Source organism: Aspergillus chevalieri, chromosome 3 (genome assembly GCF_016861735.1).
Source record: "Aspergillus chevalieri M1 DNA, chromosome 3, nearly complete sequence".
Lineage (NCBI taxonomy): Eukaryota > Fungi > Ascomycota > Eurotiomycetes > Eurotiales > Aspergillaceae > Aspergillus > Aspergillus chevalieri.
In genome coordinates, this window is record NC_057364.1 from 522,923 (window position 1) to 537,133 (window position 14,211).

Sequence of the window (14,211 nt, forward strand, 5' to 3'; positions counted from 1 at the left end):
GCTTTTGACTCGCGCTCAGAGACTTCTGTTCTTCTTGCTTGTCTCTGGTTGTGGACACGGCCATGTCGGCATATCCGGTCCCGTACAACGGGTCCGAAACGGGCACTGGGGGTGACTCGTTGAGAGAGGATCTTAACATTTACTACAATGTCTGTCGCTGGGCATACAGTAACCACAAATGCGCAATGCTAACTATACCAGGCAGGAGATATCGCTTGGGTCATCACATCTACCGCTCTCGTCCTCCTGATGATTCCCGGAGTTGGGTTTGTTTGCCAAATCCCCATCAAAGGCTACGCTAACAAACCAGATTCTTCTACTCAGGTCTCGCCCGTCGAAAGTCCGCCCTCTCCCTCCTATGGCTCTCCATCATGTCAGTTGGCGTGGTGTCTTTCCAATGGTTTTTCTGGGGATATTCGCTGGCCTTTTCGCACACGGCCGGTGAATACATTGGCGACCTCAACAACTTTGGGCTCAAAGGCGTTTTGGCTGCTCCGTCGGTTGGAAGTGACAAGGTTCCAGATATTCTGTTTTGCGTTTACCAGGGCATGTTTGCTTGTATTACGTGAGTAGCAACCCCTCGGATGGTCTCGACGATACTAATGGTACGTCAGTGTCGCCATCGCAGTCGGTGCCGTCGCCGAACGCGGCCGCATGCTCCCCTGTCTCATCTTCATATTCATCTGGTCAACAATCATCTACGACCCCCTCGCATGCTGGACGTGGAATTCCTCCGGCTGGGTCTACAAACTCGGCGGCCTAGACTTCGCAGGGGGCACACCGGTCCACATCGCCTCCGGCTCCGCAGCACTAGCCTACTCCCTGATGCTCGGCAAGCGTCGTGGCCACGGAACCCACGAGCTCAACTACCGCCCGCACAACGTCACCCACGTCGTCATCGGCACGGTCTTCCTGTGGGTAGGCTGGTTCGGGTTCAACGCGGGCTCTGCGCTAAGCGCGAACCTGCGCGCTGTGATGGCTGCCGTCGTGACAAACATCGCTGCGGGTGTTGGTGGTGTTACGTGGTGTCTGCTGGATTATAGGTTGGAGAAGAAGTGGTCGACTGTTGGGTTTTGTTCGGGAGTGCTTTCGGGACTGGTTGCGATTACGCCAGGGAGTGGGTTTGTGACGCCGTGGGCGTCGTTTATTTTTGGGGTTGTGGGCGCTGCGTCTTGCAATTATGCGACCAAGTTGAAGTACTTGTTGCGGGTTGACGATGCGCTGGATATTTTTGCGGTGCATGGGATTGGGGGTATTGTGGGGAATATTCTCACGGCGTTTTTTGCTGCGTACGCTCCCTCCTCCCCTCGTGGACTTCTTTATCGTGGACTAACAAGTACAGTGATTACATTGCTCACCTCGACGGCTCGACCAAGATTGACGGCGGCTGGATCAACCACAACTACATCCAGCTGGGCTACCAACTCGCAGACTCGGTGTCTGGCCTCGCATACTCGTTTGTCGGCAGCTGTATCATCCTTTTCCTCATCAACCTCATCCCGGGCCTTGGTCTGCGTGCCCCGGAGGAGAACGAAGTCATGGGAATTGACGATGCCGAGATTGGAGAGTTTGCTGTACGTCCTTCTCATTGGGTATAAATTGCTCATTTGCTAACAGAAAGTAGTACGACTACGTCGAAATCACCCGCGACGTGATCAACGGTGTCGACGAGGGTGCGTCGAGGCACACTGTCACTCCGATCGAGGGCAATAGCACGGTTGAGACTAAGGTGGTTGGTGGTGCATAGTCTTTTTTTTGGGAGGGGGCTGTTGTATATATTTATTTTTCTTTCCTGGGGGATTGCACTCTTTTTATTCTCTAGATCTCTTTTGTGATATTTTAATGTAACTATCTATTCATTTATAGTATACAAAATGAGCGCTGATTGGCTACCCCTGTCAACCAATCATAATCCGCAGCTGAGTCTCGGTCTCGTCACTGATTTCCACATGGTTTCGATCTCAACTCTCTCACACTTGACTTCAACATAACACTCGACTCCCAATCTACTCAACCCCCCCTACCCTCTCCCATTATCCCCCAACAATGGCCGAACCCGACGCCTCCGTCAACAACTTTCCCCAAGACCCCTCCGACTTCGACTCCAACCCGCGCATATCCTTCTCCAAGCTCGACGACAAGTACATCCTGGAAACAGAGGACGGGAATGAGTTCGAATGGGATACCGCGCTGAAGCGGTGGATTCAAACGGTGCGCCGTGTTTTATGCTCCGGTGGTTGGAGGGAACAGATGAGTTAACTGGAATAACTGCAGCTCGACGAAGACCTCCTCCGCAAACAACAAGAAGCATACAAAGTCGAAGGCGTCGACGAGAACGAGCAGATCACAGCGCAGCAGTTGAAGAAGAAGCGGAAACAGCAGGCTCTCGACGTACGTACCGCCACCCTTACCCTCCGCCCCGAGTCTTAACAAAAGTTATCTAACAAGCACGCCAGGATGAATCCCAAAAAGCCAAAAAACAACGCACCAACACCGCCGTCTACGTAACCTCTCTCCCCCTCGATGCCACTTTCACCGAAATTCGCGACCTCTTCTCGAAATGCGGCGTGATCGCAGAGGAAATCGACAGCGGGCGCGAACGCATCAAGATGTACACGGACGATAACGGGGCTTTTAAGGGTGAAGCACTAGTTGTATATTTTCGCCCTGAGTCTGTGAACCTCGCAATTCAGATGCTTGATGACTCGGATTTTCGACTCGGGCAGACGGGACCGACGGGGCTGATGAGGGTGCAGGCTGCGGATTTCTCGTTTAAGAGTCAGCGCGAGGCGCCGGTGCAGAGTAATAATAGGGATAAGAAGAAGATCATCGCGAGGACGCAAAAATTGAACAGGTATGTCCACTTGGGTTCTAGGTTGGGATGTGGGTTTTGCTTACCTTGGCCAGCAAACTGGCGGACTGGGACGACGACGACCCTTCGATAATGGCGAATACGAGCTCGAAGTTAGAAAAGGTTGTTATTCTTAAGCACATGTTTACACTGGAGGAGATAAAGGAGGACCCCGCCGCTATCCTCGACATCAAAGAAGACATCCGCGACGAATGCTCCAAACTCGGCGAAATAACCAACGTGGTCCTCTACGACAAAGAACCAGAGGGTGTGGTCAGTGTGCGCTTTCAAGATCCTGAAGCTGCGAGAGCTTGTATTCAGGTCATGGATGGCCGCTACTTCGCCGGCACCCGCGTCGAAGCATACGTCTCATCCGGAAAAGAAAAGTTCAAGAAAAGTAACGAGAAGCGCGAGGCACTGGAGGACATGGCTGAACGCGGCCTTGATGCAAAAGATGAAGAGGAGGAATCCAGACTGGATGAGTTTGGGACGTGGTTGGAAAGTTCGCATGTTGTTGAGAATACGGCCAAGTAGCTTTATCCCAGGTGGATTGTATAGTAAATCATGTATCTTATTAATGTGAATCATCTAGTTAGCTCTACGATTATAACACTCAAGAAGGACCACGTACAACTACGAGAAAAGAATCCCAGTAAGTCGTGTATTCAATCTAGCACGCTCGTGTGTCTACCAAACAAAAACAACAAGCCAAAGCTCATAAACCCAACCACAACCAGAAATACAACCAAAAACAACAAATGAAAAATCACAAACGAAAATACCATCCTCAATGCCGTCTCCCTCCCTCGTTGCTACTTCCACCCCTCCACAAGCTTCCCCTCCACAACCCCCGCAAGCCCCTCCAACGACTTCTGCGCACTCATCAGGTCCAAGAACGGAATATCCACCTTGAACACAGTATAAAACCACGTCCGGAACTCCGACGCAATCATGCTATCCACCCCGAACTGCGGCAGCGCCTTGCGCTCATCGATCTGCTCCAACGGCATGAGGATCAGGTTCGAGAAGCGCTTCTTGATGAGTCGCAGGATAGCAGCGTTCAGCGACTCGGCGTCTGCCTCAGAGGCAAAGATCGATGTCGCCGTGCCGGGGAGCGCTTTAAACCATGGTGCTGCGGTGGTGGGGCTGTTGTTGTTGGAGCTGGAGGATGAGGAGGTGGAGTTCTGCTCGTCGAGGACTTCTTGCTCCGCCGCGAGCGAGGCAGCTAGGATCGCGGCGCGGGCTTCGGTTAGTACGCCGTGGTTGGACACGTCGAAGCCGCGGGCTTTGAGTTGGCGTACGCCTGCTGGCTCCAGGCCTGTAAGGAGGTGGGCTTGGCCTGGTTGGTGGGCCGCCTCGCTGAGGAGGGCGAGGTCCAAGACTTGGAGGAATTCGTCCTCGTTGAGGGGTTGAATACCTTTTCGGAGGAGAAGGGCTTCGATGTCCGGGTTCTCGTGGAGGTATCCGACCTCCGAGATCATACCTAGGCCGACCGCGACGGCGGGTTTACCTTGCGAGCGGCGCCAGCGGGCGAAAGCGTCGAGGAAGCCGTTGGCCGCGCAGTAGTTGCTCTCCGTAGCTGTCCCGACGGTTCCCGAAACGGAGGAGGTGAGCAGGAAGAAGTCCAACGCGTCGTCGTGGTCCTGCAGCGCGTTGTGCAGGTTCCATGTGCCCTGCCACTTAGGGTCGATGCCCGTGTGCCATGCCTCGTTGGGCATGCGGGTAAAGAGCGCCTCGTGTAGGCCCATGGCTGCTTGGACAACACCTCCGATTTGTCGGCCCGTGGCGAGACAGGCTGCCACGGCGGCTGTCACGTCCGCGGCCCTGGAGACGTCGCCGCGGACGACGTCGACGTTGGCGCCGGCAGATTGAAGACGCGAGACGAGCTGTTGGGCGCTGGGCTTGTCGGCGCCGGAACGGCCAAGGAAGACGAAGTGGCGGGCACCCCGGGACATCATCCAGCGACTAAGACTGCGTCCTAGACCACCAAGACAACCGATGAGCAGGTAGACCTTCTCAGGGTCGAAGACGGAGAGGTAGGATGCGGGCACGACCTATAGATAGATTAGCAGGGGGCTACACTGTACTAGTAGGCGATACTGACCGGAATCCGAGCCTGAGGGTTCTCCAGAGATATAACAATCTTGCCAATACGGTCATGCTGCGTAAAGGTTCGGTATGCCTGTGTAATCTCGCTAACCCCAAACACCTTAATCGGCGGAGCCTGGATATCGCCCGCGCGGTAGAGCTCAATAACTTGACCCATCAATCCATCCCAAACAGCGCGGTTATGGGGCTCCTCGGCATAGAAGAACTCGGACAAGTCGAAGGCACTAAATGTGCAGCTCCGGAGGAAGACACGCATGTCTAGCTTCCCGGCATCAACCAGCTCGCGCTTGCCCACTTCAACAAAGCGTCCAAAGGTCGCCAGGCACGCCCAGCTAGCGTGCAGAAGATCGCCGGCGAGCGAGTTGAGCACTACGTCAACACCCCGACCGTTAGTAACCTCCAGAATGCCCTCAACGAAAGAGGCATCACGCGAGTTGAAAATGTGTGCATCGGGTACGCCAAGCTCGTTGACCAGGTACTCGCGCTTTTTCTTGGAGCCGGCAGTCGTGTAGACGACGGCGCCTCTCTTCTGGGCCAGGGTGATAGCTGCGAACCCAAGACCGCCAGAGCCCGCGTGTATCAAGACCGATTCGCCTGCGCGCAGGTGTGCAAGCTGGTTGAAGGCATACAGCGCCGTGCCATACACCGTAACAAGTGTAGACATTACGGTGAGCTCTTCGTGGTCGAGCAGCTTGTGCACACTTCCGGCTGGCACCCGCTCCGTCGTGGTGAAGTGGTTAGGCGCCCAGGCGACGACGCGGTCGCCGACGCTGAGATGCTCAACACCCTCACCAATGGCAGTGACAACACCACTGAAATCAAGGGCGGTGGTGCGGTTGCGCGTTTCCACGCGGCCGGCGAGGGCGTATACGTCCTTAGCGTTGAGGCCCACTGCCTTGACTTGAACATCAACATAGCCTGCTCCCGGGGTTGTTTTTGCCGTCGTTGAAGACAGCTGCTGGAAGAACATGCTATCTGTCGCTCCGGGCCTTCCAATTGACAGACGGGCGATACCGGCTGTCGCGAGCGTCTGCTTTTCCAAGGACTCCAAGGGCTCTAGTCGCCGGCGGAAGAGCGAGTTGACATCCTCATCAGGGCCGAACCTGCTGACATGAAGGATACCGTCGCGTTGGATGAACTCACTGTCATCCTTCTCCTGGTTGATCACCAGCGCTCTCAGGGCGTTCTCACATGTGCCAATGGCGTTAGTAGTAGACGACAACAGCGACACCGGCCCAATGTCCAGAACTGAATATCGCAGCGCCGGCTGCTCCAGCATCAGGGCACGTGAGAGACCATTCGACAGAGTCAAATTAGGGTCCGGGACGCTGCCTAGCATGTTTGCACCTGTGACCCAAAGCAGGTCCTTGACGACATCGGTAATAGCCCGGAGACGGTCCATGTCCTCGGGGCTTATGGTGGCGAGGAACTCGCGCTCTGTCTCCAGCAGTGAGATGCTGATATCATTCTCCGCGATATCAGTAGTGTCAATCCGGTCGAGCGGGACGATGCTTGCGAGAGCTACGCCTGCGTGGTCGCGCAAGTAAGCTGCCAGCGTGTTGGCGAACTCCGCCACGGTCGATGAGGGATTCCGGCCGAGCACAATCAGGGCATTTCGGCCTTGGAGGGAGGTCAACTGCGGCGGGCGCACGGCCAAGATCACGCTCTGTCCGAGAGGAATAACGTTGAACTTGAGGGACTTCAGGACATCGACAGCGGCGCTGGATTTCCGAGCAACGACGATTCCGTTGTCAGAGACAAGAGAGGCAATGCTTTCCGGATCCTGTGACCAGATGTGCTTTGAAGACGAGTTCTGTTCCGACTGTTAGCGTCAGATATTGCATGTATGCAAATGGCAAAGAAAAAAGAGAATAAACTTACTCTGGGAACCACAACAACATCGAAAGGACTCGTGTCTTCGCCATCACCCTCAACTACAATCTCTCCGTTGTCGTCAAGTACACCAGCCTGCCATGACTTGCAACGCGCAAAAGCCGTCTCCTTGTTCAAGATACCCAGCCATTGCTTTGCCTTGTACCCAACGTCATCGCCGCCCAGCTCCAACACACGCATCCGGGGGTTCTTGTGGCCAGCGAGATCCACAAGGGCCGCAATGACGGCAATGCTCTCGTCGTCCCGCAAATCACTATCCAGGGGCTGCTGGTCCACAAAGGCAGCAACGTAGTCCTGCAGCTGGCGCTCGGTACCGGGATGCAGACGTGCAATATCGGGCTTCCAATTCACCCGAAGTGTGGGCTGACGCTGCATGTACTTGTCGATGGGGTTGACGCTGTTCTTGTCTGAGGACGACTGCACTCCCGACGACTTACCCGTATACAACGACATGCGCCCATCTCGCAAGTTAACGACAGGGACACCATTTGCATCGCGCAGGGTTGCGTCGATTCTACGGCTCGAGAAACCAACCTCTTCGGACCGGGCGTGGATCTCGGCCTCGAGGTCGGGGCTCGTCGTTGCCAGGGCAGAAGGTTGGATCCTGCATTCGGAGATGAACACGGGCATCCACGCCTGAAGCGATGGCAAGTGCCCTGCGGTGCCTCCCAGAATGGCTGCTTGGAAGCACGCGTCGATGGTGATGGGGTGGACGGGGTAGGAGTCGATGTAGCTCTTTGAGGGAATTTGAGGCGCCAGTCGTAGCGACGCAATGGCTTCGCTTCGGGACCGTTCCGAGTCAGTGCGAAGGCTCGTCAACGACTGGAAGTGTGGGCCAAAGCAGAGTCCCTCCTCGTCCCACTTCTGATACCATCGGTTTGTCGGCGATGCCTCGAACCCGTCGCTGTTGTCTACCGTTGTCGTTGTCACATGCTTGGACGACTGGGTCAGTGGCTCTACTACGCGGATGCTTCCTGCGCAGTGGACTGTGGTCTCGCCTGCGGCCCACGAGGACACGGCAAAGTCATGCCAGTCAGCCGATGTGTTCACTGTCGACAGTTTGCGCTGTGACATGGTGGTGTGCAGTTCCAGGTCCTTAGCCGCCGGGTCGCTGTCAGCGGGCACGATCAGTGCAGCACTGATGTTGACATTACGGAACTCGAAAGCCACATCCACTTTGCCCCTCGTGCCTGTGACCTGAGAAATGGCCTCAATGGCGACTGCAAGGTATCCGGCGGCGGGGAAGACGACCGATGTTTCGAGCTTGTGGTCAGAAAACCACGGCATCTCCTTGGGGCGGATGAGGTTGCGCCATGTAAAGTCGATGCCGTTCCCTGTGAGAGCGAATGTACCCAGAAGCTCATGTCGCAGATATTTGCGGTTGCGAAGCTCGACGCTGGCCCGCGGCTCGGCCCAATTCAGTGGCGCTGAGTAGTCCCATGGGTAAGGAGCCAGGTCATGCAGCGGTACGAGATCATGACCCGACTCGGGAAGACCGTTGACCTTGTTCCAGTCGAGTGCGTGTCCGTGGACGAAAAGTGTACCGGCAAGCTTCTTGAGACATTCATCTGCGTCTTCCTTCCGGACCAAGGTCGGCGCATAAGGTAAGGAGTTCTTGTCAAGCCCGATGGAAGTCCGAATCTGCTGAATGGGGCCCTTGAGGGCCGAATGCGGGCCGACTTCAATCAGGTGAAGTTTGCCACCCTCCTTCTCGGCCAAGCTAGCAAGGGCACCGCTGAACTGCACGGGCTGCTCGAGATTCTGGCGCCAGTACGCGGCCCAATCTGTGCGACCGTCAAAGACGCGGAGTTCGTCAGGACTGTGGCCCACCGAAGAATACATCTTGGCTGCTGCTGATGTCTCCAAGTTTGTATCCGCGAACAAGGGTTTGAGAAGATCTTGGTACAAGGCACCAATCTCCTTCATCATGTGAGAGTGGTAAGCACGCCCACCCGTCTCAAGCTTGCGCGCAAACTTCTTCTGATCCTGGAACTCAACTCTCAGCGCCTCAATGCCATCCGAGGCACCACTCAGCGTCACACTCTCGGGAGCATTGACACAAGCGACGCGGACATTCTCCTGTAGCTCCTTGGTCTCAATGAGAGACTTCGCTGTCTCAGCGCTCACACCTGCGGCCATCATCGTTCCTTGGGACCGCAGCTTCCCGACACTGTAGCCGCGGAAGTACGCAACAAGAATGGCCTGTGTCGAGTTCAAGAGGCCGGCGGCATATGCAGCTGCGATCTCACCCGACGAGTGGCCAACTACCGCTGTCGGGACAACTCCCCAGTTCCGCAGCAAGTCGACAAGACCAACCTGCACCGCCGTGCAGATAGGCTGGCTCCGTGTGACCTCGTTGATGCGGCTCTCAGTTGGGCCGTCCAGGAGGGTCTGCTCTAGCGTCCAGTCGGGAGTGTAAGGGTGTGGCAGTGCCTTCAGGACGTCGTCGAGTCGCCGGATGGTGTCCCGGAATTGCCGGTTGTGGGCTAGAAGCTCCTTAGCCATGCCGGCATACTGGGCACCCTGACCTGTGAAGACAAAGCCGAAAGGAAGCCCTTCGCGATTGCTGGTATTGTTTGCATCTTCCACAGCCTCCACCAGTTTCCCGCTGCCCTCATATTTGGCGAGGAGAAAGCTCTTGTGTCGCAGGTGGTCTCTCCGGCTAGTAAGTGTGTAGACCAAGTTCTGGAGATTTTCTGCGTCGGATAATTGCGATACAGCCCGGGAGATATCTTGTACGCGTGTCTCAAGCGACTTTTCCGATGCCGCGCTTACAGGAAGGACAACAACCTGGTCGCTGTTTTCAAGTTGTCTCTTCTGCATCACCTGTCTGCCGGGGAAGTACTGACTTAGATAGCTCTCTGCCGACTCAAGGATAACGTGTGCATTTGCCCCTAGTAACTGTCAGCAGATTATCCTGTATACGTTTTAGGGTAGCATTAGCTCACCTCCGTAGCCAAAGGAGTTCACCGAGGCGCGTCGCAGTGCGCGGGGCCATTGGTCTATCTGTGTGACGACCTTGAGATTACGCTGCTCCAGAATCGGAATGACTTTTAGATTGAGAGAGCCGTCAGTTATATTTTGGCTATAACTCTAAGGTGGGGGGAGGAACTCACGCTTAGGGTTCAGTTTTACCACCCCATGGGTTGGTGGAATCTGGCCCTTCTCGAAAGCTGTTACTACCTTCAAGACAGATGTAAGACCGCTGGCTGCTTCACTGTGCCCAATGTTTGTTTTGACCTGTTTTTGGTTAGATATTCACTTGAGCTTCTTTTAATATTATTGTCACTCACTGATCCGATGAGAAGTGGTGCTTGTCCTTTCGGTCGGAAGAAGCATCGGCCAACAGCGTCCACCTCGATGGGATCCCCAACCGGAGTACCGGTTCCATGGCACTCCACATAGTCCGTCTCCGCGAAGTCAAGGCCGGCGTTTTGGTAAGCCTTGCGCATCACAGCCTCTTGAAGGTTGCCGCTTGGCAGCGCAATACCGGGTGTCCTGCCGTTACTAGAAATTCTTAGTTTACTTTCTAGATCGATTGATGTCAATGACTACTCACGCGTTGACGGCACTTCCCCGGATTATGGCCCGGATCTGGTTGCCATCTCGGATAGCAGCGGAAAGTCGTTTCACGTAGATAGCGTTGACTCCTTCAGCTCGACCATAGCCATCAGCCGAGGCGTCGAAGGTGTGGCATGTCCCCGTGGGCGAGAGCACTCCGCTTTTGGCAGCACCGATGTGCAATTCAGGCGACATGATGAGGTTCGCACTGGCTATGACAGCGCTCTCGCAATCCCCCACCTTAATAGCCGTCAGAGCTTGGTGAAGAGCGTAGACGGATGACGAACAGGCTGTATCTAATGTAAAACTATAATCCGGTGTAAGCATAACATCAGACGAGACAGAACAAGGCAGTTTTACCTGGGACCATGTAGGTTGAAAACATGGCTGATTCGATTCGACATGATTGTCGCGCCTGAGCCGGTCGACGTATAGCGGTGTAGGTAGTCGGAATCGCGCGTCTGCATAGGCTGGTAGTCGACTGAGAAGTTGCCGACATATACACCTGTGTTGGAGCCGGACATGCTCTGCATTGACGCTCCAGCGCTCTCGAAGCATTCAAAGACGACTTCGAGTAACTTCCGCTGTTGTGGATCCATGTACGTAGCTTCGAGGTTGTTGATGCCGAAGAAGCCATTGTCGAACTGGCGTATGTCCTCATTGATGAAGTAACCCCCAGGAACATTTATGCCGCCGCTACGATTGCCGTCTGGATGGTAGTAACCATCTACATTGTAGCGGATAGGGGGTGTTGGGCCTTGGCCCGTCTTCTGGTTGATTATCATGTCCCATAGCTGTGAAGGTGATCGAACATCGCCAGGAAGGCGGCATGCTGTGTTTTCTCAGTTAGATCCGGAAGCTGGTCGATGAGGAAATTCAATCATACCCATTCCCACGATGCATGGCGGGTCATCACTCATCGACTCCAAGCCGACGACGCCGCTCTCTGAATCAGTGTACGCTATTGGGCTGCCATCTCCGCTGCTGGTGGTATTCGACAAACCCACGATAACGGGCTCAGAGTCCGGCATGGTTCTGGGTATCACTCTAACAGACGCTCTGGCTTCGAGTAGTAAACTGAAGCCCTGTCGAGGTCGAGGGTATCATCTGGTCCTCGAGTCTTTATTAGGGGTGTATGACCAGAATTTCTCGGGATAGTTTGCTTATGAGAAGTATTCCAAATCTTTGCCACCGGGAAGCTGTTAGAGTTCCCATATCACATGGGAAGAATTACGAACTCGGACGCATACAATCCCACAAAGCCAAATCCCGGGCTGCTTCACAACATAGCCGGACCTTGGGCGGATTCGCAACGCTCGGTCATACCCTGTACCCGAGAATAGTGTAATTAGACGGCCGTTTCGGTCAGATTAGCGATTACGGGAACTTAGAACATGTATTTTGATCCATCTTGTTTTGTTGTCATGGTACGCATGCACCAATTCCCGAGGCCGGGGACTCGGGAACGCTGACGGGCATGAACAGTACAGTCGGTTCGGGAAACGAATCTGTGCTTCATAAATCAAGTGCAGCTATGGGGAAACACAAGTCCCAGCCAAAGGCATCTACGAAAATGGACATTACCGGAAACGCTTTTGTCGTTGGCGGAGGTGAGCTCTGACACTCCCCAGGTCATCGTCAATGGACTTACAAAATAAACAGGGGGCGGGATCGGCAAGGCCTGCGCGCTGGCTTTTGCCAAAGAAGGCGCTGCTGCAGTCGTGGTTGCAGACCTTGATGCAAAGAAGGCAGTCGAGGTTGCCGCCGAGTGCCAGGCGTTGGCGCCTTCGGCTGAGTTTCGTGCCATTGGGGTAAAGATCGACATCACGCAGGAGGACTCGGTCAAGACTGCAACCGAGAAGGTGGTACAGGTATTTGGTCGCATCGATTATTGCGTGAACTGCGCCGGGGTGTGTTAACCTTTGCCTGGTCTGGTTGCCAATACTAATGTTTTCTTTCTTTTTTTTTTTTGCAGATTGGGGTTCAACAAGGGACCGACATTGCAACGTTGTCATTGGCTGATTTTAGGCGCTTCCTCGACGTCAATACGACCGGCATGTTCCTGGTGACTAGAGAAGCATCTGTAGCAATGCGTGCTCAGGAGTCCAGACTCGTCTCATCCGAGTCGCCCAAACGAGGAACCACACGCGGCGCGATTGTTAATCTCGCCTCGGTCATGTCTGTCGTTGCGGCGCCCGAAGTCATCCCCTATACAGCGTCCAAGCATGCAGTTCTGGGTCTGACAAAGAATGCAGCCCTGGATAATGTGTCGCATGGTATCCGGGTAAATTGCGTCTGCCCTTCGTGGGTCGACACCCCCATGGTACAACAGGCAGAGGAGGGTGTCCAGGGTCTTACAGAGTTTATCCAATCTGTAGTGCCCATGGGACGGATCGCTACCCCAGAAGAAATTGCTGACACTGTCATCTTCTTGGCCAGCCCCAGATCTAGTTATGTGACTGGTTGTGGTTTCATCGTGGACGGCGGCACCACGCTAACTGCCATGAGGTAGAACAATTACTCTAATTCCATGCATATTCCTGTAATCATCAATCCCCATCTACTTCTTGTAATGTGTATCGGTAATGGCTCGTTTTACATGCCCGATAACTTCCCCGAGAATCTCAAGGTCTTCGGGCATGCATAGTCTTTGTCCAGGCCGGGGGTTTCTCTGTCTGGAGTCATCACTTATTTAACTATCCATGGGACGTTCATCATATATGTACCATCACACCAGCCGTTTCTCTTTATCCGTATTCCATTCTTGATACTCAACGCATAAGCAAAATGGCTGAACAGACCGAAACCCCTCCTGCTGGCTACAACTTTGTCAGCTATGGTACGGAGCAGCATCCCATTGCCGGTCTCCCCCGTGTCGTGCGTCACATCACAGGCCATGATTCGGAGGGTCGCTCCGTGTTCTTGTCCACTGATATCGGTGACCACCACCGCACATTGGGCGAGAAGCAAGCGATTGCCAACATTATTTACTCGACCAAGGAGACCCCTGTCGAGCTTAACGGTGACCACGATATTGAGTTTGCCAGGAGCACTGAGGTGAGTTCTCCTTTCTCCTTCTTTTGGGACGTGATGTTGACAGCTCTCAGCCCGGTATTCACGTCAAAAACGGCTCAGTGGCACGCCTAATCGACTTTGCTCCGGGCGTGGAGTCCCCGCTGCACCGCGCTGTCAGTCTCGACTACGGCGTTGTCATTGAGGGTGTTTTCAAGATGGTCCTGGACTCGGGCGAGGAGCGCATCATGCGTCCTGGCGACATCAGCGTTCAACGGGCCACTGCTCACAAGTGGATCAACATCACCGGCAATGGTACTCTCCCGGGTCGTATGCTTTTTGTTCTGCTCGACTGCAACGATGTGTATGTGAATGGCAAGAAGATGGAGGGTTACCTGGGCTCCCTCGCCAAGGACTATGAAGGACGTGGTGGTTAGATGGACGACCTGTAGTGCATGTGTATCTAGGCTCAGATATGAATATAAAGCTTGCAAAAACTTTTGTGATATGTGTAGTGTAAAGGAGAATTTCATGGCTGGACTGTTTGTTGGAGAGTTTGGTTAAGATGCTGGAGTCCGCCTTCCTATTTCGTAATCACCATCGTTTGACTATCATGTGATTCTGGTGCAGCACGTGACATAGTCTGCCCTTTATCAGGTCACGATTGCTCGTTCATGTTATGTTATCAGATTCAAAAGGCTCATATGTGTCAGGCATACGCTCATAGACCAAGATATCTGACTTCACCTAGCAGGTAGTTGCCATATCGATTTTATATAGAATGA

At 54.2% G+C, this 14,211-nt stretch overlaps 5 protein-coding genes across 5 annotated transcripts; 4 read left to right on the forward strand and 1 right to left on the reverse strand.

The window, feature by feature from the left end:
- Window positions 1-62: 62 nt before the first annotated feature.
- Window positions 63-1,747, forward strand: AMT1 (ammonium permease MEP2; the record flags this gene model as incomplete). Its single annotated transcript, XM_043276773.1, has 6 exons — window positions 63-149; window positions 202-266; window positions 311-565; window positions 615-1,289; window positions 1,343-1,574; window positions 1,625-1,747. 6 exons carry the CDS (start codon window positions 63-65, stop codon window positions 1,745-1,747), a joined length of 1,437 nt encoding a protein of 478 aa, XP_043134718.1.
- Window positions 1,748-2,046: 299 nt separating this feature from the next.
- Window positions 2,047-3,385, forward strand: ACHE_30184S (U2 snRNP complex subunit CUS2; the record flags this gene model as incomplete). Its single annotated transcript, XM_043276774.1, has 4 exons — window positions 2,047-2,211; window positions 2,275-2,391; window positions 2,457-2,854; window positions 2,908-3,385. 4 exons carry the CDS (start codon window positions 2,047-2,049, stop codon window positions 3,383-3,385), a joined length of 1,158 nt encoding a protein of 385 aa, XP_043134719.1.
- Window positions 3,386-3,663: 278 nt separating this feature from the next.
- ACHE_30185A (type I polyketide synthase) lies at window positions 3,664-11,445 on the reverse strand (the record flags this gene model as incomplete). Its single annotated transcript, XM_043276775.1, has 9 exons — window positions 3,664-4,905; window positions 4,956-6,773; window positions 6,842-9,747; window positions 9,802-9,903; window positions 9,970-10,093; window positions 10,147-10,360; window positions 10,413-10,721; window positions 10,775-11,246; window positions 11,301-11,445. The coding sequence occupies 9 exons, from the start codon at window positions 11,443-11,445 to the stop codon at window positions 3,664-3,666; spliced, it is 7,332 nt and encodes a 2,443-aa protein (XP_043134720.1).
- Window positions 11,446-11,987: 542 nt separating this feature from the next.
- ACHE_30186S (SDR family NAD(P)-dependent oxidoreductase) lies at window positions 11,988-12,926 on the forward strand (the record flags this gene model as incomplete). The annotated part of the gene is made up of 3 exons (XM_043276777.1): window positions 11,988-12,024; window positions 12,077-12,324; window positions 12,390-12,926. 3 exons carry the CDS (start codon window positions 11,988-11,990, stop codon window positions 12,924-12,926), a joined length of 822 nt encoding a protein of 273 aa, XP_043134721.1.
- Window positions 12,927-13,201: 275 nt separating this feature from the next.
- On the forward strand, window positions 13,202-13,863 carry ACHE_30187S (cupin domain-containing protein; the record flags this gene model as incomplete). Its single annotated transcript, XM_043276778.1, has 2 exons — window positions 13,202-13,471; window positions 13,522-13,863. The coding sequence occupies 2 exons, from the start codon at window positions 13,202-13,204 to the stop codon at window positions 13,861-13,863; spliced, it is 612 nt and encodes a 203-aa protein (XP_043134722.1).
- Window positions 13,864-14,211: the final 348 nt, after the last annotated feature.